Genomic DNA, 23,000 nt, shown 5'->3' with positions numbered 1-23,000 from the left:
TAATCAGCAGAAGTGAGTGCATGCCTGCCACTTCCTTGTGTCCATTGTGTTTATATATAATTGTATAGTCAAAGAAGTTTTGTGCCAGGCATTGTGCGGCGTGCGTGATTCCATTTGCTCGTTTAGTTCATCAGCAAATGGGGTTTAATCCGATTTACCAAACTTTCCTTTTCGGAGCAAGGCAGCAGCACATCACTCTTCCATGGGCTATAAACCGTAAGGCTATGTAATATAGAACTGGGCATAACGGGCAACGGATATGTGCGTCCACATTAGTGCGAGAGGTTAAATCGATAGGATCTAATTACTGTAGGAATGAGTGCATGCTGTATTCCATTCCCTTTCACCAGCTTATGCTGTATCAGAGATTTCTTAGTGCTAACAAAGGCTGGCACTTGATTGCAAAAGTGGCCAAATCTTTTTTTTTTCAATGGTACCTTTTCCTCACAGTGACGTCTGTTCATAGCATTTGATACTGATCAGCAGCAAACATCAACCTTCAACTTCCATTTGGAAAAGATCCTCATAACTCAGAATAACGAACTCTGTGCCAGGTAGAATTAACCTGGGATATCGGAGGATTATAAAGAGCAAAAAGTGTTACTGTTTTTGTAAAAGTTAATTGTAAAAGTATCAATAATGCAATGTAGAACTACTATTCCAAATCTACTTTAGTAAAAGTACAAAAGTATTGCAATACAAATGTACTTAAAGTACCAAAAGTAGAAAGTACTCACTATGCAGAATGTCCCATTTAAAGTTTTCAAATTTATAAAAATATTTTGAAAATGGCTGATCTGCAAGCTCACAATGCGCCGCATCACGACACATTGTGAGCTTGCAGATCGGCTATTTTGAAATGGCTGTAATGTTATTAGGGCTAAAGTGGTTACTGTATGTTTTGTAATATTAATCATAGTAACTAGTAACTAAAGTTTTCAAATAAATGTAGTGGAGTAAAAGACTAAAAGTACAATATTTGCCTCAGACTAGTGGAGTAGAAGTAAAAGTATTGGAATTGGAAATACTCAAGTATAGCAGAAATATCTCAAACTTGTACAATGTTCTTAGTTACTTTCCACCACTGATAAAGAGTGACATCCGTAGTGTTACTTCAACTCATACAGTGGAACATATAATACAGCATAAACTATGCACTACGCGAGTGCAACAGAGCACTGAATGAACAGACAACTTACAAACGGATCAACTTCAAACAAATTGTCCTTAACCCATTTTGACCTGAGATCAGAAAAAGCTATGTTTCTATGTCAGTCGTTCTTTGATTTTTCAAAAATAGCAGACCTACAAGCTCGTAGCGCGCCACCGAGTGGCACGCTATGAGCTTGTAGATCTGCTATTTTTCAATAGCTAAAGCATAGCATAATGCTAACACCAAAAGGGGTTCCCGCCCAAAATGGATTTTTAATAAACCAGCTCTTTGAAACACAGCAGTATTCATTGTAAACAGATCTGGTTCATCCTATATGTTGCAAGATGGTCCAGTCAGCTGTTTCTATTCTAACCAGTGCCTATTGATTCACCAGCATCATTTATCAAGGCTGATTTATCAAAGCCATTGATCACGTGTTACTGGCCACTGTAGTCCCGTTATTCGGCATGGAGCTGATAATACTACAGTCTTTGAAGAACATTAAAGTTAGTTAAACAGTAAAGGGTGAGATACTGCAGTAGATATGGGGGGGGGGGGTTCACCACCGTACATGCTCACAATACAGACACACAATGTCACAGTGCAGCATATGTGAGCTTGTAGATTGGCTATTTCTGTTGAGCGACATCCGCCGGCAACTATGTATAACTGAGGCTTTAGTTACTTGGAATGATCTGAAACAATGTTATCTCCTTCAGCCATCCATTCTAATGTGTTAGCCTTTAGATGGGTGCATGTGCATGCTAAGATGGTACATTGTGTTAATTCTGCTTGGCCTAATGGGTAAATAATAGTATCTTTGGTAGATAATTGCATAAGGTCTTTGTCATATAACCTACCGTACACTGGTCCTACAGTATACTGTATGTACTGTATGTATTATGTAATGAACACCCCGAGCGGCAATAACGGAGTTCTCTGTCAATTAGTAACGCTCGTCGCCCAGGACGGAGATTAATAAAAGGACGGAGATTTATTGATATCAAAACCGATCGCATCGCTCCACAGGCTGGGAGCGGCTGTTCATTCGATGTTATTTCCGGTTGGGACGTCATCGAAAATGTCCCCCCCCCATTTTAGCAGATCGGATCAAAAATCTTAATACGTGAATACCTCTTGGTCTAAATCATTCCGTCCAAAAATGTTGTGTCCCTGTTGCTCCTAGATGACACAGGGCTAAAAGATAGCATATAACTTAGGCGGAAATTGTATCTTTCGCCTAGGTTTTTACAGTTCAAGGAGTTCTAGTAACCTCTATATTGGTCAGAAAGGATCACATTTTATCTTGAATGAAAGATTACATTGTCCCCTTTAAAATGATACCAGAGACAATGTTGTGAAGCATTGACAGATGTCCTGTACACGAGTCTAAAGCAGGATATGTACCAGTATCTGAAATGCAATTTCTTGAAGGGGCGGGTATACTTCATGAGGTGATAACTATGATTTAGCTACCACTCTGGAAGGTCTATCATACCAAAATATCATCTACAGACATAGATCTTTGAAAAAAATATAAGTAACCTTCGTCACCCTGAGTGGTACCGATATCTGGTCTGGCCCATGGACTAAGCAAAGATTATGTGTTAGACGGCCCATCACGGTCCCGTCGCTAGTCGCGTTAGAATTAATCATACCTCCCGTTGTCGTCGATCGCCTCGGGAGTGTTTTGGCTTCATCAAGCTACTTCAGCTACGTCCGGGATGGTGCCTGGTGCGTCGCTAAATGTGCTCCGTTGCTGTAAATCGCTGGGCGCTCTTATTTAATAGTCCTTAACCCATTCTGACCTGAGATCAGATTCATACGAGGTTTCCACTGGACACACACTGGTCTGATGAACCCATTCTGACCTGAGATCAGATTCTAGAAATGTCAGTCGCTCTTCGACTTTTCAAAAATAGCAGACCTACAAGCTCGTATCGCGCCACTCGGTGGCGCGATACGAGCTTGTAGATCTGCTATTTTTCAATAGCTAAAGCATAACATGATGCTGAAAGGGTGCCCCGTTCAGAATGGGTTAATACCCCCGGGCGTTTAACGTGTTTAACTAACCTGTCGATATCATCCAACCAGACTCAAATTCACAGATTATCACGGCTAAATTATGGGATGCAAGATTTCTCCGTGAGCTCCTTGGGGGAGGCTCTGCGTTGAAAGCTTACGTAAATCAGCGGTAAAAGCAGCCGGGCCTGAAGCCTGCAACGTCCCTGAGAGGCAGACTCACCAAGCATTGATGACTCCACACTTTGACTGACCTTGACCTTGTGGCATCGGCTGCGAGCCAGGACATCTGTACTCTGTTACAGTAACTTAGACAGCAGCGGGGGGTATGATGGAGGAGGAGGGGGATACAGTGATGGAGAGAGGAGGAGGAGGAGGCAAGAAGGAGGAAGAGGAGGAGGAGGAAGAAGCAAAGCGGAGAGATATCTATGTTTTGTTCTTGAGTGGGAGTCTCCTGTCGACTAGGCTAGTTTCATGATACTGGCAAGGATGTGTATGAGTTATAATTGGTACAACTGTGTGTGTGTGTGTGTGTGTGTGTGTGTGTGTGTGTGTGTGTGTGTGTGTGTGTGTGTGTGTGTGTGTGTGCGCGCGTGTGTGCATGTGCGAGTGTGCGTGTGAGAGTGAGAGTGTGTGTGCGTGCGTGCGTCTCAGCCAATGTCTGGGTGACGACGAGCACCTTTCGTTCTAAACTTTCAAAATTCAAGGCATTTCCCATGCAAATAACCCCCGTTTCAGAGGTAAAGGCCTTGCAGGTTGTGTTTACACAATGACATGGCAAAGGGTTGGGCTGAGGCTTCAGTCACTGTTCCTGTCTAGGAATTATGCAGTGGTATGCACCTGGGTGACGGGAGCATGGTTACAGTACAGCTGTGTGTTTAGAGGTTTAAAATAATTCAAGTGAAACCTTAACTCCCAGCGATCAACCAACAGCCTATATTGTACAATGACACTATTATATGCAGTCTGATACATCGACTGCTTTAGGACGTGTTAATGGCTTAGTGTCGACACAGATCATCGTTTGGGTTTGTGCGGAATGGCAAGGAACAGAGCTGTGGGTATTATTATCCATGTGTTTGTGTGTTTGTGTTTGTGTGAGAGGTTAAATCGATCTACGATAATTACTGTAGGAATTAGTACTGTATTCCTTTCACCAGGTTATACTGTATCAGAGATTTCTTAGTGCTAACAAAGGCTGGCACTTGATTCAATGGTACCTTTTCCTCACAGTGACGTGCCATGTACAGACGCATGCGTGTGTGTGTACAGTGAAAATGAATGACAAACAAGTTGAACAACCTAGGTCAAGCTCTGGACATGAAGCCATTGCATTGAGACTGGCTTTGTGCCAGGATATTGTGTGAGCATTGATTAGTTGAGACACAAGCTTAGCATTGATTAGTTGAGACACAGGCTTGTTTTAAGCCTATAATTAATCACCTTCCACTTTCAAAAACATTAGATAAAAAACTATGACATCCAATTTTGGAGAAGGGTATTGATTTGACGAGGCAACAATGATTTAAATCTGAAACAATTTAATACACTGCTTAGTGCTTACAAGTGTTTCAAACAATTAATATTTAATACCATTAGTGCTGACTCACGGGCCCCAGTTTATAGATCATATTCCTTAATTACTCCCAAGGAACCAGGGCCTAGTGTGTACCTAAGCCTTCTTCTGAGAAATGCTCTCATAGTTTTTGCCTCTTTGGGTACGAACACAGTAATGTTATGGCAACCAGACCAACAGTATCCATCTGTGTGCTCTAATGGCCTGTAATGCTACCAGAATGCATCGCCACTGTGTCACAGAGCCACTGTCTGCCTTGACTGGCACCTAATGAAATCATCGACGACCACGCCATGCATTATTGAGAGAAGCTCTTTAATGACAGAGTGACCAGCGGCATTGTTGGGGGACGTTTGTTTGTTGTTTGTTTGTACCTTTATTGTGTTCTCCGGTCTGCCCAGGGTTTCAGGTAACGCATGGCAACATGGCAAGGATCAGCAGAACTCGCAAAGAGACCTTAGGTCAGCAGTTGTGTGCAATATGTAATATGTATTACTGATGTACATGTCAAGCGCTCGAAACTATTGTATAAGATTTCCTTGAAGTCATGAAGAGAGACAGTACACAGTTCAGAGGCTCTGTGTTGTCATTGTTGCTGTCAAATAATAGTGTTCTCTCTCAGAAATGGAAAACCTGCCTGTCTGCCTGTCTGATTCATACAGAAACGTTTTTGAGCAGTACATGACCGTGTGTGTTTGTCTATATCAGCACAGCAGCGTCTGTCTATATCCAGTACGTGTGCACGCACACACACACACACACACACACACACACACACACACACACACACACACACACACACACACACACACACACTGTTTTTCCAAACTTCAACAATCACATTTCACAATCTCTTCAGCAACTAGGCTTTACTCAACTCATTCAAGAAACAACCCATTTTGAAGGAGCACACCTCCTAGACCACGCCTACTTCTGGAATAATGAACACGTCACTGCACTGACATGATGACATCCCTCTCTGTACAGTTCATACTACACAGCCAGAGACCATTATGATGCTGCTGATAAACACTAAAGAATACTACAGTAGGTATGACAAAATGTACACGAACGGTACAAATGTGAAAAACGGAACGGGGCGCCGTTTCTTCCGTTACGGGAGGCGAAACGCATCGTCGGGGTTGGGGTGGTGATTGCAGACCCGTGCCACCTTGACCTCGGATTGCGTTTGGCCCCACTGCTACACCTGGCTGACCTTACCTTCAGGTGGCGCTGTTGAGCAGCCTTGAAATGAATGGACAGAGATTTATTGCGAACGCAGTGAGCCACTTACTATGACAGCAAGGGCTAAATGTCTGTGTGTGTGTGTGTGTGTCACGCTGTTACACCACCCGCCCGCCACCAGAGGGCGCAGCTGTAGCACACACACACACACACACAGGGCGCAGCTGTAACACACACACACACACACACACACACACACAACCACACACACACGAGCTGCGTTCGCTTCACGCGTTTGCGCGTCTTACTTGTCATACAGCTACTATAGCTATACATTCCACTGCTTAACTCACTCCCTCTCTCTCCCCGTTTCAGAACACTATGAATCTGCCTCCAGACAAAGTGAAGATCCTCAGTCATTACGACAGTGAGAAGAAATGGGACCTGGTCTGTGATCAGGTGGGTTTTCCTAATACTGTGAAAGGTGTTTTCTGTCCATCCCAGATCAGCAGCGGGCCACGTGGACCAGCATCTGCCACCTTGAAGCTCTGTCGGGCTACTAAAGAGAAGAAGTGGATGCCCCAGACTACTGTACTGTATAGTACAGTAGTATGTACAGTACTGTACTACCATAATAACGTAACCTTTTTTGTATTTATACTTACTTGCTTGCACACAGAGGAAATCGCTGATCTACAAGCTCACACGTGCAGCCAAGTATAACTCAGGCTTTAGTTACACACAGTGTTGTTCTAAATGTGGGGTCCGGGGGACCCCCAGGGGTTCTTGAGCATAGCATTTTAGTTTAACCACTTTAACCACCCTATACACTGTACAATGGCTTATTTGAAAATAGTCGACCAAAAGCTCACAACGCGATGCGACGTCTTGTGAGCTTGTACATCTACTATTTCCATGTTGTATTGGGGTCCTATCCCGGCAGCAAATATTTTCAGATGGGGGTCTGCAGCCAAACGCATAATAACTTGGAGGTTGACATGAAAAGGTTTTAGAACCACTGCAGAACATGTCCACAGAGCGGTACCCACATACAGTACTTTGTGGATCAAAAGGTAATCTACAATGTAACAGAAGATCAGTGAAACCTCCAGTTGACATATAGTATTGTGGCTATACCTCACCATGCTCACACACACACACACACACACACACATACACACGCACACACTCACACAAGCCCATCAATATTGCAGGTTGCTGTGGCAACTGTGGTGAGGCCCATAATGTCTTGGTGGGAGAGTGACACATGATACATCGTATAACGTCGTACCTGAACGCTGATGCTAATCTTTCCGTGAGGTCATCACAAAAACCCGGTCCAGTTAAATGAGTGACATCATGGGGTTTCGGATGTACTCGAAAAGAATGTGTCTCTGTGGATGCTAGTTAAAATGAATTGTGTGTGGATAAGTGCCATTACGTGTGTCTGTGTGTAAAAGTCCCAGCTGGGCTCTGTGGCAGAGCCCAGCTGGCCCTCTCTGAGACCATGTATTCAATCATAATGAAAGGTATGTGTTTGTGTGCGGTGTATGTGATTGTGTGTTGTCTGTATGTGCACTTCTGTATGCAGGAACGGTTCCAAGTGAAGAACCCCCCCTCTGCCTACCTGGACAAGTTGAAAAGTTGTCTGGACCATGGAGGGGTCAGCAAGAAGGTGCTGTACACTGCTCATTACTCAATAGTCTGACGTTCAGGTCAGGGTTTTTCGTTGATCCAAACGAGTATATCACATTCGTATTTCAATTATGAATTGCGTATACATTTCTTTCGTCGTCATTTAGGGAAGAAAGTGAAACTAGGCAATACACCATGTCCGACATAGCTGCCTGTCTCCTGGGTAGACATTCCGCGGTCAGCTCTGTGTTTTGAAAAATAATAATTAAAAACATTGCTCTGTTTTACGATCTTGTTTTGTTCGTGTTGTCAGTTTAAGAGGCGTGTGCAGGAATCCACCAAGGACCTGAGAGAACTGGAGATCTCTCTGAGGACCAATCACATTGGGTGAGGACCTTCTCTAGCCTCTCTCATAATCGTTTTTGTCTCCGTCCGTCTGTGTGGGTGCGTGTCTGTGTGTGAGAGTGTCCGTCTGTGAACAGCTAATCTCGGGCACCGCTGCTTGATCGCAGCGAAACTGTGCGCACACACTCCCTGGATGACAGACCAGAACCCTAATTGCCCCCAACTTTTCACATGGGCCTGTTATAGACCGATTCCGTAGCGGGTCTCATGGTCGCAGCCTACGTATTTCCTGTAGGCGGACTCGACGTAGCTGCGGGGGTAAAACCCTCACCAGGCGCACCTCTTCCACTACAGTGAACGGCAGAGTGACTGATGTTAGTTTGCCTCAAACTTTACTCTTTTACCTGCTTTTTTACTAACACTAACATTACAAAGATGCCCAGAACATCGAGATGAACCTGTGTAGTTTATGGCTGCTCCAACAGTAGTGGCAACATAAAAAATAAATAAAAACGGAATGTCTAATATCCACCGCGTTGGCGGGGACCAGAGCCATTGAGTAATGGTTGAGACGAAGCAGTGAAAGATACATAACGCCAGTCTTACCCAATACCAAATATTTCTGTTTTATTAACACAAGGCTGCTGTACTTTATACCTCATACTTTAAATGCTTAGTATGAGGTATAAAATACAGCAGCCTTGTGTTCATAAAACAGAAAGATTGGGTATTGGGTAAGACTGAAATGATGTATCTTTCAGGACCCTTCACTGCTTTGTCTCAACCATTACTCAATGGCTCTGGTCTCAGCCACCACGGTGGATATTTTGACATTCCGTTTTTTTTATTTTTTTATGTTGCCAGTACTGTTGGAGCAGCCATAAACTACACAGGTTCATCTCGATGTTCTGGGCATCTTTGTAATGTTGGTGTTAGTAAAAAAGCAGGTAAAGGAGTAAAGTTTGAGGCAAACTAACATCAGTCACTCTGCCGTTCACTGTAGTGGAAGAGGTGCGCCTGGTGAGGGTTTTACTCCCACAGCTATGTCGAGTCCGCCTACAGGAAATACGTAGGCTGCGACCATGAGACCCGCTACGGAATCGGTCTATAGTGCTACCAGGAGGTATCTCTATAGTCATTAAACGAAACAGGTCTTTTAGATTCCATCCTGATTGGCTAAGATTGGCTTCCAAAGTTTGCAGGAGTGCTCCGTTTTGAACAAAATGCCTCAAATCATGAACACATGAGTGTGTGATTTCTGTGATTGTTTGCACACACATTCCCACTATAGGCCGATAAAGAAAATGCCTCAGCCTCATGGTGGCGTTATAACATACCGACGGTGTTTTTACCCATAACAGCACCGATCTCTGTAAAACTTGTATGCGCACTCCCTAGGCCAAGGAAAAAAGCTTTTGCCGTTGCTGTACAATAACTGTAGTTGTGATATCTTTATCTGTATTTTCCTCTCACAGCTGGGCCCAAGAGTTCCTAAGTGAGGAGAACCGAGGCCTGGATGTTCTTGTGGATTACCTATCTTTCGCTCAGTGTGCTGTCATGTGAGTTCCATATGTTCTTATTTTAACGACAGTTGAAAACATTTCTCCAAACTACAAGTAGCAGATTTCATTTCACTTACAGAGAGCACTATACCAGAAGATTAGCAGATGAACAACATGACTTAAAATCCTTCCCTGCTCCGTATTAGCTCAGTCGGGCAGAGCACACCACAAGGGTTCTGGGTCCAATCCCGGGCACCACCAACTCAGTGTATGGGTAGCCTCGGTCCCAGCCTTACTCTTCTGCGAAGAGAAAAGCCTGGTCACAACCTAAGACGCTATCGGCAGAAGTGTCTGTCCGGAACATCCGTCAGATGTATTTCCCGATATTTATACATTTTTCCGACCAATCACAACACTTGTTTCAGTCACTGTAAGAGACTGTAAACTGTTTTGTAAAGCATCAACGTCATTAGCTTGAACGGTACTTCCGCCAAAATCCCGCAACTTCTGCCCCCAAACAATGATAGCGTATACAGCGCAGGTCTTGCCCAGCGTGGTGTATGAGTAGCATGGCTTCGGAAAGTAAGTTCTGCAGTAAGCCCCATGAGCTGATGGTAGGTGTTGTGCTCAACCGCAGCGATCCATCTTCCAGAGGTCGACACCCACCCTTGTTCTAAGGACGATACTGACAATAGGCCATCTGACCTCTGACCCAGCCTGCTTAAGAGTGGTTTACGGAGAGCTAACCGGCCAAAAGGCCTGAAATGTGTTCTTTCTTTTCACTGCAGGTATGACATGGACAGTTTGGACAACGGTGCTGTGCCCACAGATAAAGGTAAACCTGTAGAGAGATCACTGGAAGACTTGAGCAGGAGTGCCAGCAACTCGCCTACCCACAGTGCCTCCAAATCTGGCAAAGGCTTCACGGCCAGGTCAGTGTCGTGCGCTGTGCCTGTTGGCTGCCATGTGTTACATTCAGTAGAGGACAGTAACAAAATACATTTACTCAAGTACATGTGTACTGTACTTAACTACGTATATTTCAAAGAAAATATTGTACTATTGACTCAGACCTATTTCAAATGTGGTGATGTACAAGCTCACAATGCATCATCATGAGCTTTATGATCTGCTATTTTCACTAGATTTGATATAACTTTAACATTTAACTTTTTATCTTTAACCCATTCTGACCGGGCACCCATTTTGGTGTTGGCATCATGTTATGCTTTAGCTATTGAAAAATAGCAGATCTACAAGCTCATATCGCGCCACCGAGTGGCGCGATACGAGCTTGTAGGTCTGCTATTTTTGAAAAATCAGGTCAGAATGGGTTAATAATGAAACTGTCGGCCCAGGCCGTAGCGTAACGGTCTGGGCACCGGACTGGTAATCCAGTCGCAGTGTGCCGCGGGTTCGACTCCCGGACCCGACACGGCCTTTACTGCATGTCATCCCCCATCTCTCTCCCGTTTCCTGTCAGCCTACTGTCTGTCCCTTCAAAAATCAATAAAAGGCGTAAGCCGCAAAAAAAATATCTTTAAAAAAAAAAAAAATAATAATGAAACTGTCAGGATGTAATAGACATTTCTAGAATCTGATCTCAGGTCAGAATGGGTTAAAAGCAAGTAGCAAAAGCAAGTACTCCAGTACTTTAGTTCAAGTACAAATTTGACAACTACTTTCACTTGTAGTTGTGTAATATTTGACCAGGGGTATCTATACTGGTCAAGTACCATACTGCCAGGGGTTCAGTAGAGCACTTTGTCCACCACTGATTCTGGTGAGACGTGTGCACTGTGTGTGTTGTCTTTCATGTGTCGAGTTGAATCCCAGGGTCACTGTGACTGGTTGTCATTTTCACCGTATTCACATAAAGCGGGGCACACAAATGCATGTACAGCATGCTGAGTGTGTGCATTGGCAGCTTGCTCATACATACTCTCATGCTATTTATGCAGAAACGTTTACACACATGCAAACACTTGCTTGTTCACACACACACACACACACACACACACACACAGACACACAGACACAGACGTACACCGTCTCTGAGGGGCCCCTGTTTGTCCGCTTGGGGATATGACATGGGTATTGGATACAATTTACAATTTACAATTTACAATTTAGGCATTTAGCAGACGCTCTTAATCCAGAGCGATTTACATTTAAGCAAGAACAAAAGCATGGGAATACATCACATAAAAGCATTTATCAATATCATGATAAATGCTTTTATGTGATGTATTCCCATGCTTTTGTTCTTGCTTAAATGTAAATCGCTCTGGATTAAGAGCGTCTGCTAAATGCCAACATTTTATCAATGTATGCAATAAAGATGCAATACAGATTAACACACTACTGGATTAATATGCATGCACGCACAGTTGCGCACAGCCACCCACACACACACTAATTTAGTCTAAAAGTTAGTTTCTATACAAATTCGGGGAGATTGCTTCAGAGACACTATTACATTACACGTTTTTGGGGGAGTTCCATTCAGATATATATATATATTTTTTAAAGATATTTTTTTGCGGCTTACGCCTTTATTGATTTTTTAAGGGATAGAAAGTAGGCTGACAGGAAACGGGAGAGAGATGGGGGGATGACATGCGGTAAAGGCCGTGTCGGGTCCGGGAGTCGAACCCGCGGCACACCGCGACTGGATCACCAGTCCGGTGCCCAGACCGTTACGCTACGGCCTGGGCCCCATTCAGATATTTTGACCCTTTTCTTTTTTTTCTCGTCAGCCTTCAGGACTTTTTTAATCACTCTAGAATTATTATGAATTTTGAATTTCAAATTCATGCACACCGCAGCAATCTAGATCTAAAATCATTCTTCTGAGGTCGATGTATATACAAATACAATGGACAAAGGGATAAAGCAGCAGAATTGTACTATTCTTAAAGAGGGAGAGGAATGCATTCAGCTGCTAAGCAAATAACCACATTGACATTCCTATAGTTCTCTCGTGGCATTCCAATGAAATTAAAATGTCAGTCGTATAGATATGTCCTTCACCCGGTTTACAATTAATGGCTTCATAGCTGAAGTTCAGGAGCAGGGCCACGCCTCCAACGCAGCTACCTCCACCTCCTATCAAGCCACCTCCAATCAGGTCACCTCCACCCGTGTATATAAAGCCCATCCAACCCCCGGTTCTCCCCCCCGTTCTCGCTTTCGTCGTCCCACCCCCCCACCCTAATTCTCATCCTACTCCCTCTAACATCTCCTAACAGATGCCTAAGGGGGGGTCTGGCGTTGCCTCGGGAGCATGCCGGATCCCCGAAGCTTCCCCACCAAATCCCTGACGCCGTCGATGGCCCGTCGTGGGCCATCACCCCGTGGTGGTGTTCATGATCATGTCCTTCTTCCTGTTATCAATAAACCTGTCAAATGTTTTCATTGGTGGTGTGGTCCTTGATAGTGAAATTTAGTCACATGAAAACCTCATCTATCCGGTGTTGTATAGTTTTTTTTTCTCCCCAGTTTCCCCCATTCAAAATAAACAAAAAATAGCTCACGTATGACTTCGTTGTGCACTGTATACTATAATCTCTTTGAGTGGTTAAAATACAGTACAATGTGTAAAATGGTCTAAGACTAAGCTTATTATTACGTCTACCATTTTGTTATTTAACTATAATAATAAAATAAATAAATATATATACACCTTTTCCAAGTATTCAAACACATCAGTTCATGTAGCTTACAGTATTTCCAGTCGACGATGTCAATGTAATTTTTTTTAAATACAGTGCTTTTCTTTTTCACTTTCATTTTTCTACATTTGCGTTGTCCTAGTCGTCATAATGTCCCTGTATTTGCAATGATGCTGACACCAGCGTGCATGTAAACATGCCTGCCTATACAACCTGCACGCACACAAAGCAAGACAACAAACTGTCTCAGACGTCAAATCTTTCTCATCTGGAACAACTACATTCTTGTCGGCACAATTACTTTGTAGTTGTATGTTATCAGGGGACCTCCAGGTTGGCAACGTGAATCTTGCACCCGCGTGAGGTTTGAACGTATGAGTGTATGAATGTCAGAAATGTCCGCAATGCTCAATTTGACAGACACTCCTGACGATTGGGCGGTTCCATGTGGTTGAGGACACACTGTCACTGATGCCTCCTTACTGGAGTGTGATTGTGATGATGTCTCAGCCGTCGCCCGCAGCCCCGCGAGGGCCTTTCACCCCTCCATCTGCCTCCGTGTCAACCAGCTCTTCAACTCTGTTTCTCTTGTTCTCATACCTTGTTATTTCCCATCTAGTCAGGGAATATTATCAGAATAATGTCAATTCTGGGAATACATTTCTTACCAAGACTTTTCTTCACCAATGTGTTTGTAAAGGTGTCAACTAGCTAACTGTGTAGTGAGAGACACAGCAGTGATAATGGAAGGAATTGAACTCTGAGCTCTCCACCACAGGAAACCCCTGAGGACGTCCCGTGTTGCCAGCCAGCGAGATGATGTCCACCTCTGCATCATGTGCTTACGTGCCATCATGAACTACCAGGTACCAGGTTCCTCCCACCAATGATTAAGCCTCTCTATGCACAGAATAGGGCATAATCATTTTGTCTTTAAACCTTTGTTGCCCGTATGCCGAATAAACAGACGCTTGCACACTGAGGGCTCCAATGCAACAGATGCTTTATTGCACAAAACCAAAGACATCGGCGACGTTTTGAGCACAAACGTCTTCCTCAGACATGTTTTGTAATAATAATGATAGCGACCTTCCCATAATGTGTGTGTGTGTGTGTGTGTGTGTGTGTGTGTGTGTGTGTGTGTGTGTGTGTGTGCACTCGCACTCCAGTCTGGTTTCAACTTGGTGATGACCCACCCCTGCTGTGTCAACGAGATCACTCTTAGCCTCAACAATGGGAACCCTCGGTAAGGCTTGAATGTTGTAGACGTGTGTGTGTGTGTGTGTGTGTGTGTGTGTGTGTGTGTGTGTGTGTGTGTGTGTGTGTGTGTGGTCTCTCACATACAGTATTCCCTAGGCCTAGGTGCTGTGTTCAGAGTGATCTTAATTTGTAATATGTTACATAACATTTTGCTGTGATGTTTGCATGTATCTCCATATTTAGATTTGTTATGTTTTTGTTAATTAATGCCCCATTTCGTCATACTACAGACAATACTCACACAAATGTTCCGGGAATAGTCCACTTGCCAGAACGTGAACCCAGGCATGTTGAGTACACCAAAGTTTTATGTTATAAATGTTGGGTATGGGTCCCCAGCATGTAGACACCAGCAACCATGCTTTATGTAGCATGTGACGTGTCAAACTAGGGGGTTTTCATGATGCTGAATCCATTCCAAGCATTCGTTTTGCAAAACTAATGCTTGGGCCGTCATTCCAAATGTGATGATGTCAACACATTTGGGCAAGTGGCTATGGCTGTTTTTAGCCCAATGAGTGTTGCTTGGAATGGATTCAGCATCATGAAAACCCCCTAGTTTGACACGTCACATGCTACATAAAGCATGATGTTTTTTTCCGCCTTTCTATAGGTTGTTAATGGTATGGTCACATATTATGCCAACAAATAATGCTCAACATATGCAAGTTAGCATCTGACAGTTTCTAAATGCTGGGGACTCATACTAAACATTTATAACATCAGTTTCTACATGCTGGGGACCCATACTCAACATTTATAACATCAGTTTCTACATGCTGGGGACCCATACTCAACATTTATAACATCAGTTTCTACATGCTGGGGACCCCTACTCAACATTTATAACATCAGTTTCTAAATGCTGGGGACCCATACTAAACATTTATAACATCAGTTTCTACATGCTGGGGACCCATACTGAACATTTATAACATCAGTTTCTACATGCTGGGGACCCATACTGAACATTTATAACATCAGTTTCTACATGCTGGGGACCCATACTAAACATTTATAACATCAGTTTCTACATGCTGGGGACCCATACTCAACATTTCTAACATAAAACCTTGGTGTACTCAACATGTCCGGGTTCACAATGGGGCTCTATGGGCTGGCAAGTAGAATAGAACCAGGGGATGAGCGAGTCACGTCAGGACTTCTGTGCTCTATACAAGGTTTCCACCTGACAGAGACGATAACTCCGTACACACTAACGTGTAAACATTGTTCCTACCTCCCCAGGACCAAGGCTCTGGTGCTGGAGCTGCTAGCTGCTGTTTGTCTAGTGAGAGGAGGCCACGACATCATCCTCTCCGCATTCGACAACTTCAAAGAGGTCAGATGGTCCTCCCAAGATGTTTGGAAAGCCACTCTCTTTTCTTTTCTGAATCCGACATTTTTTATCATCCCTAATTACAAGACACTGCCCCCGCTGCCACCCTTAGAGCTGACCTGTTGACATTCCATATTTTGATCTGACCTCATCAAACCCTATACACTATATGCATATATGCATGCTCCATATATGGCCAGTACATAATTCATTCCATATGTTGATCTGACAATGATCATGCCAAAGCGCCAACGCTCCCCCCGCAAGTCTGCTGTCACCCAGGCTGATGGGCGAGGTCGCTTCTCGTCCTCACGAGAAGTCTTACTGGTATTAGAACTGCATGACCATCCCTATTCTGCGAAAATAGCAAACAATGTCACAATGTCATTGTTTTCTTAATGTCAGAATGCTTTGTTTGCGTGCTTATGAGCTAAAAGTGAGATTTTGAGACCTGTTTAACACAACCAGCGCCGGGTGGACTGAACCAGTTAAGCACGGCACGGCATTGACAGTATTTGGACTTACAGTATATCTTGGCCAGCTACTGTAGCCTCCACTACAGTTCTACTTTGCTTTACATTTGTATGATTTAATTGAAAACCCTGTATTGTAGTTGACCAAAAGTTATTACTTATAATGAATGATATCACAAATATCTTTTCTCGTATTCTCTTTAGTTATCCCTAACTAAACATAGGGTAGAGTTATGCTGGTCATTCTAGCAGGTTAGGCTCACTCTCATACCCCCCACGCTCATGTCAGCTGTCAAGCCCAGCTGTTCCACGAACAGCCTAAATGGAGTGATGAGACACTGATATGTGAAACACTTGTTGAGTTGAAGCAGCCTTTCCTTGACCTTGTCTCTCCGCTGTCTGAAAAGGCAGCAACTGTTGCCAGCAGATCACCTCTTGTGGTTACAACAAGCAAGACAGAATGGAGTCCAGCATCAACCTATAGGATGGGCTATTATTAGCAATGGTGGAGGATGCTAGGACCCTACCCTGCAACAGGCCCCTTAGCAGTATCTGGTGCTGGTAGTGGTAGGTCACTGTGAACAGGGCACAGAGTTAACTTGCATCAATTGGCCACTGAAGATTTTGAATTTAGTTTTATTTCTCTCCGAAAATGCCGTTTCGGGTCAGGATACCAATGTTATCCAATCAGGATAGAGAACTCATACAGGATACTCCAACCCACCTGGGAAAATGTATTTGTAATGTAACTTACGTTTTCGATATACTGTCTGGTCTTAGTAAGGCTCACTCTGCAGCAGTTGTGGGTACATTCACTTCTTTTCAAGGGCCTGTAATATGACACAGGCAGCGATAGGCATCATCTCAATGATATACACGAGGTTCTGAAATATTTACATCTACAAGTGACTGCACCTGTCCACACTTTTCAAGAAAACGATAAATGCAGTTAATAATTGACATGGTTAACTACTGTATGTGATGGTGTTTCACTTACTGTGGGCTGTTCTGTGCTCGTTGAGCTGAATATATTAACAGATGTCAGAACCTGTCATTTTCAATCCACCAACTCATCTGGCGAGGCTGGTCAGTCCCAGGTTGACAAGAGGGCTATCGGTTACCACAATGGCAGGCAGCTCCAGTAACACAGCAAGTGGCACTTGTGTTGGTACAGTGACGACGGCAATGTGTGTGGGTGAGAGAGGATGTAGAGACGGAGGGATAAACAGAGAGCACATGGCGGAGGAGTAAAGTAGAGGTGGACAGGCACTGTGCCAAGGGCTGGCTCGTGTGACCCTTGGCACCAGAGCGTGGGCATTGTTTTGGGCTCCGTGGGGAGGGTGGCCTGGCATGATGCATTATTTAAAAGGACATGAGTGGGCGAGGGGGTGGTGCAGCACAGACTGATGGTTCAGACTGGAGGCGTGTGTTGTCACAATTTGAGTCAAATTTCTCTCTCGTGTGTCTGTGCGTCGTCGTCTGTCACGCACACATGCACGCACACACGCACGCACGTTGTTGTACAGTACTAAGAATGAGTTTTTGTAAAGACCTTTTTTATGCAGTTTTAGATATGATAGGTAGAAAGACAGGAAACTGAGAGGGGGAATAACGTACAGTACAGTACAGTACAGTACAGTACAGTACAGTACAGTACAGTACAGTACAGTACAGTACAGTACAGTACAGTACAGTACAGTACAGGTCTCCAGTTGGAATCAAACCGGGGACGTTGATTATGTGGTTGTTGATTTCATAATGAGTTTTTTGTTTAAATTTTATAAATGTTTTATCCCACAATTTTGTAACCCATTTTTTTCACCCAGTGTCAATTATCTAATGTAATCCTGCTACACTTCCTCTGCCAACCTGGGGGGGGGGGGGGGCAGCGGACTGACCTCATGCTTCCTTCTATGCATGAGGAGTCCCGCCTCGGGTTTGGGCACTGATGACGCGGAGGAGGGAACACGCTCCAGTGCACACAGCGTCCCCAGCGGGAATCGAACCCAGGACTTTCTAGCTGTTTTTTTTTTTAATATATTTTTTATCCCACGATTTTGTAACCCATTTTTCACCCCTGTATATATCATCTAATGTGATCCTGGGCTCTACACACCCTCCACCAACCTGGGGAGAGCAACGGACTTAACTCATGCTTCCTTCATGCCTGAGTGTCCAAGTTGCTCCTTTACACCTGACAGTGGGGAGTTTCCCTTGTTAGACGTAGCGCGTGGAAGGAACACGTTATTCCAACCAGTTCCTTTCCGGCGCCCCGGCTGGCCAGGGGGAGGCTGGACCTTCTAGCCGTGTAGTACTACCGACTGTGCCACCGTGACCCGTTTGATAATGAGTTTTGAATTTTGATTTGATAATGAGTTTTGATTTGATAATGAGTCAGCTGTCGCCATGCTCCAAGACTGAGGTTTTGTTGAGCTAATACAAGTCATACAGTGTGTACTTTACACAACATGCAGCACTAGCTTTAAGTGCCATTCGTTCCTGGTTATCTCTGAAATATGCTGAACTTGTAAATCACAGAGGCCAATGAATCCTGCTCGCTGTAACTGAAGTAGGCTATGACTGACTTGTCATGTCTCATATTATCCATCCACCACCTATGACTAGTTTTTTTTCTATGACTAGAGTGTAAACACAAACGTTGAAGACAAAAGTGAGGACGCAAATTGTGATGGGCCAGAATGAGATGATGTATTATGATGTATGATGATAACAGTGCCCCTCACTTCACACGAGTGTGATTCTTTTTAAATAAATGCCTGAGAGAGAGAGGAGAGAGAGAGGGGGGCAGGTTAAGCGTGACATGCTGCCCCCATGTGGACACAGTGAAGTAGTCTCATATCCAGACCTTCAAATGATAAGTTTGTTAACTGTGCTCACATTCTATGGCTGAACAAAGACAAGACTGAGATATTTGCAGTAGGTGCTTAATGTAAATCGCTCTGGATTAAGAGCGTCTGCTAAATGCCTAAATTGTAATTGTAGGTGCTAAGGGACTGTGTGTGTGTGTGCGTGCGTGCGTGAGTGCGTGCGTGTTTGCGTGTGTGTGTGTCAGTGTGTGTGTGTGTGTGTGTGTTGTTGTGGGAAATATGAAGACTCAAATCTATATAATATATTGGTCCATGCTAGTCTGTCTGGTCGTGTCTGTGAGCAACGAGTCGACACCTTGGCCTGAAAGCCTGTCTTAAACCAATCAACCCTTTGATCAAGCTGTATGTGAAAGACCAATGTCACACCTATTGTTTATTATGGGCCTGAATAGGTATCACTAGGTAGTTCCTGTCTCAGGAGGGGGGCGACACCCAAGACAGTCAGGGCGTCGCCGTCTGTATGCATTCACCCGGATGGACATATATTATTTCCATAACAGTGTGCGTGCGTGCGTGCGTGCGTGCGTGCGTGCGTGCGTGCATGCGTGCGTGCGTGCATCTTATTGTGGTTTTAAAAATAAAATGTACTTGTTTTGACTCAAATAGACACAGCATGATTCTATCAATAGCTGATTCTGATCCGATCATGGCCTGTTTCGCATGTCATCCTATGTACAGTACATCCTCTTTCTCTGTACTCTGCTATGGTATTTTATGAAGCAAAAATGTCTTTAGGATGAATATGATGGACTTTGACAGATGGCTCAGTTCTGATGTTAATCGTGACCTTTTGCATCCCAGGTGTGTGGAGAGAGGAGCCGCTTTGAAAAACTCATGGAGTACTTCTGCAACGAGGACAACAATATTGACTTCATGGTAAAGTTACTGTGACTGAAAATGTATTGAAGACTTATAACTGAGTGTCTAATGTCGGATCCAAAGGGAGATTTTAGCCCCAGACCATTTTGTTTGGATACTCACAATGTGGACTTAAAATGTAAAATGTATGGTTCTGATTAATGGCAGTAAGTGCCACGGCCATTTGAAGTCGTACAACATACCATATAACTTTGAACAGCACATACAGTACAGAGATGTACCACTTCAAAAATGACACATAGATCAGGGATGAGTAGCCTACAGGATAACCAACCAGACATCCAACTGAAAGAATCATACTGTATACGTCTGTTTGCATCAACATGTTGCTGGCTTAGTGGCTTCACAATGAATGATACTGTATCGTTGCGTCTGCCCGTGTTTAATGGTCAGGGTTTCACTGTCCACAGCAGGCAGACCTGTCAAAACTATGCACTTCCCAAAACTCACAATGCCAGCCACCACCTATAAATTCAAACACACCTCTAGAATATTTCTTTCCCCAGCTATCTCATTCCACTTTCATTTATTTTATTCCATAGTCTTAGTTTTTCTCTAATAAAGTAGTTTTTATTTGTTTTCTCATGTTCCCCTTGAAAAGCGTCTTTAAGTTTATTACTACTTTTTTAATTGCCTATGCTTATGTAGTCACTATTCATTGATTCACTCGTATCCAAATCCATTCGAAAAAAAAAAGCTCACTGATGATCAGGTCAAATTGGCCTATTGATATGCGATTAATTGAGATTAATTAATCACAAAAAACCTTTTAAATCGTTTTTTATATTATTATTTTTTAAAGTAAAGTAAAGTAAAGTAAAGTGGTTACTTTCATAATTTCATGTAAAGTAAAGTAACAAATAACTTTTTTAGATAAGTAACGATAACTATAATTCCTTACTTTTAAAAAGTAACTTCCCCAACACTGATCATACCTGTGGCTGTGGTCTGACATGTCCATTCATTCAACCCATCCATTCATTGAGACTTACTATTAGACAGCAATTTCCAAAGCATACCATGCTTTGTTAGAAGCCATTGGATTCAGTTGATTTCAGTATGGTACTGTATGTGTCTTGCTTTAGGTGGGTAACCCAACAGAACACACTATAATGTGTAGTTGTTTTATGTCAAAGGCATATTTGCATTTTGACCAATCTTAAAGTACAGATTGATTTGAAATATCCAGCTGGAAATAATCGAGAAAATATAGATTTACAAACCAAATTCAATCATCTTTGTTGTTAATCAATTATTGATGTAGGTTTGGTAAGGTTTTAAAGACTATAGACAAATGCATGTAGCCATTAATGGAAGATTGTCTATATATATATATTTGATGATTACAGGTTTTCTGTGTTTTTGCTTGCAATCCCTGTAAGAGAAAAACAAGAGGTTTCTATTCTCCAATGCTGTTTCATGTATGTACACAGTATGTAGGTACTTACAACCTTTGCCCACCAGGCGGCGTGCATGCAGTTCATCAACATTGTGGTCCATTCGGTGGAAAACATGAACTTCAGAGTCCACCTTCAGTATGAGTTCACCTGCCATGGCCTGGACGAATACCTCGAGGCAAGTTCTTCTGAACACTCAAAAGACATCAACCATAATTATTAGTGACAAAGTGCGGATATTGTTTGTATGCATTTGTCAAAGAGCAATAAATGTAAACCAGGCCTTAAGTTATAGATCACGTCTACTTATTTATTTTATTTGTCACCTGCACATATATACTGTATAACACAGATGGTAGCAACATTGCCAGCAGTGAAATTATTTAACTCAATTATTTCTCAACAGTGTGATAAAAAAAAAAAATCAGATTCACAATAATCTATGGAAATTGGAATACAAATAAATCAGAATGTGTGCTCTTTAACAGCTTCATTGATGCAACTCCAAACGGGCAACTCTGCTTGTCTGTATGAGAGTGGACGGTTATTTTGTGGCCTCCCGCTGTGCCCCTGTGTAGAGGTTAAAGTTCACAGAGAGCGACCGACTGCTGGTGCAGATCCAGGCCTATTTGGACAACCTGTTTGACGTCGGAGTGCTGCTGGAGGACGCAGAGACCAAGAACACTCTGCTGGAGAACATGGAGGAGCTGCAGGAACACAACGCACAGGTGACTGAGTGTTACTGCATGATGTTTGTGAGGGTAGGGAACACGGGGAGAACATGGAAGAGCTGCAGGAACACAACGCACTGGTGACTGAGTGTTACTGCATGATGTTTGTGAGGGTAGGGAACATGAAAACGCCACACTTAAGGGCCCTTTCGCCAACCCCGCCTCGGGTATGGGCACTGATGACGCGGAAGAGAGAACACGCCCCCAGCGCCTACAGCGTCCCCAGCGGGAATCGATATATATCGAATATATTTATTGAATTTTTATTTTTTTTGACAAACAGACAATACGACAAAACAATACATAATACAGACAATACAATACAATTACTTAAAATGAAAAACAAACAAAAAACTAAACAATAACATACATATATAAGTACAGTATAATAAAATAATGGCACTTAGAATGGTATCAACAACAACAGAGTCCTTATGGCCACAAGACCAAACAGCTGCAGAGAATACAATTAGATAATTTCCACCATTAAATAAGATAAATCATTAACCATAATATATTGGATAAACCTTCCCCATATCTTATCAAACATCTTCTGTTTATTCTTCAAAGTATAAGTGATTCTTTCCAGAGGAAGACACAGTGATAACTCCCTAAACCACTGAGCAATACTGGGTTTGCCTATCATAAACATTAAACATTAAACTTAAAGTCTCAAAATCATCACATTATTGGCTTCGGAATGCGACAACAACAAAGAAATCTCCATGAATTCAAGGCTTCATGGGATGTGCAATTGATAGAACATTTTGTAATTTTGGGGTGAACTATTTTACAAATTCCAATAGGCAATTCATGCTTGGTTATTATTATTATTATTTTATTAATAATAACTTCTTTTTTATATTATAAAGTAACATTAGGACTTCATCTCTAGTGAGAACTCACATGTTAATTTACTCAGCTACTGCATGCCTAATTGC

At 43.0% G+C, this 23,000-nt stretch overlaps 1 protein-coding gene across 1 annotated transcript in view; it reads left to right on the top strand.

The window, feature by feature from the left end:
• fmnl1b (formin-like 1b) overlaps window positions 1-23,000 on the top strand; it is a 42,460-nt gene that overhangs the window by 6,000 nt on the left and 13,460 nt on the right. Inside the window, exons 2-12 of the mRNA XM_083786853.1 lie at window positions 6,312-6,395; window positions 7,528-7,611; window positions 7,885-7,958; window positions 9,392-9,475; window positions 10,207-10,350; window positions 13,871-13,958; window positions 14,262-14,338; window positions 15,601-15,694; window positions 19,854-19,928; window positions 21,396-21,506; window positions 21,907-22,056. Of these exons, the coding sequence (XP_083642979.1) occupies window positions 6,312-6,395; window positions 7,528-7,611; window positions 7,885-7,958; window positions 9,392-9,475; window positions 10,207-10,350; window positions 13,871-13,958; window positions 14,262-14,338; window positions 15,601-15,694; window positions 19,854-19,928; window positions 21,396-21,506; window positions 21,907-22,056 (1,065 nt within the window). The remainder of the gene's footprint in view (window positions 1-6,311; window positions 6,396-7,527; window positions 7,612-7,884; window positions 7,959-9,391; window positions 9,476-10,206; window positions 10,351-13,870; window positions 13,959-14,261; window positions 14,339-15,600; window positions 15,695-19,853; window positions 19,929-21,395; window positions 21,507-21,906; window positions 22,057-23,000) is intronic.

The sequence above is a fragment of the Protomyctophum parallelum genome (assembly GCF_964188405.1).
Source record: "Protomyctophum parallelum genome assembly, chromosome: 17".
Classification (NCBI taxonomy): Eukaryota; Metazoa; Chordata; class Actinopteri; order Myctophiformes; family Myctophidae; genus Protomyctophum; species Protomyctophum parallelum.
The sequence above is the reverse complement of the archived record's forward strand: the minus strand, read 5'-3'. Positions and strand labels throughout refer to the sequence as shown.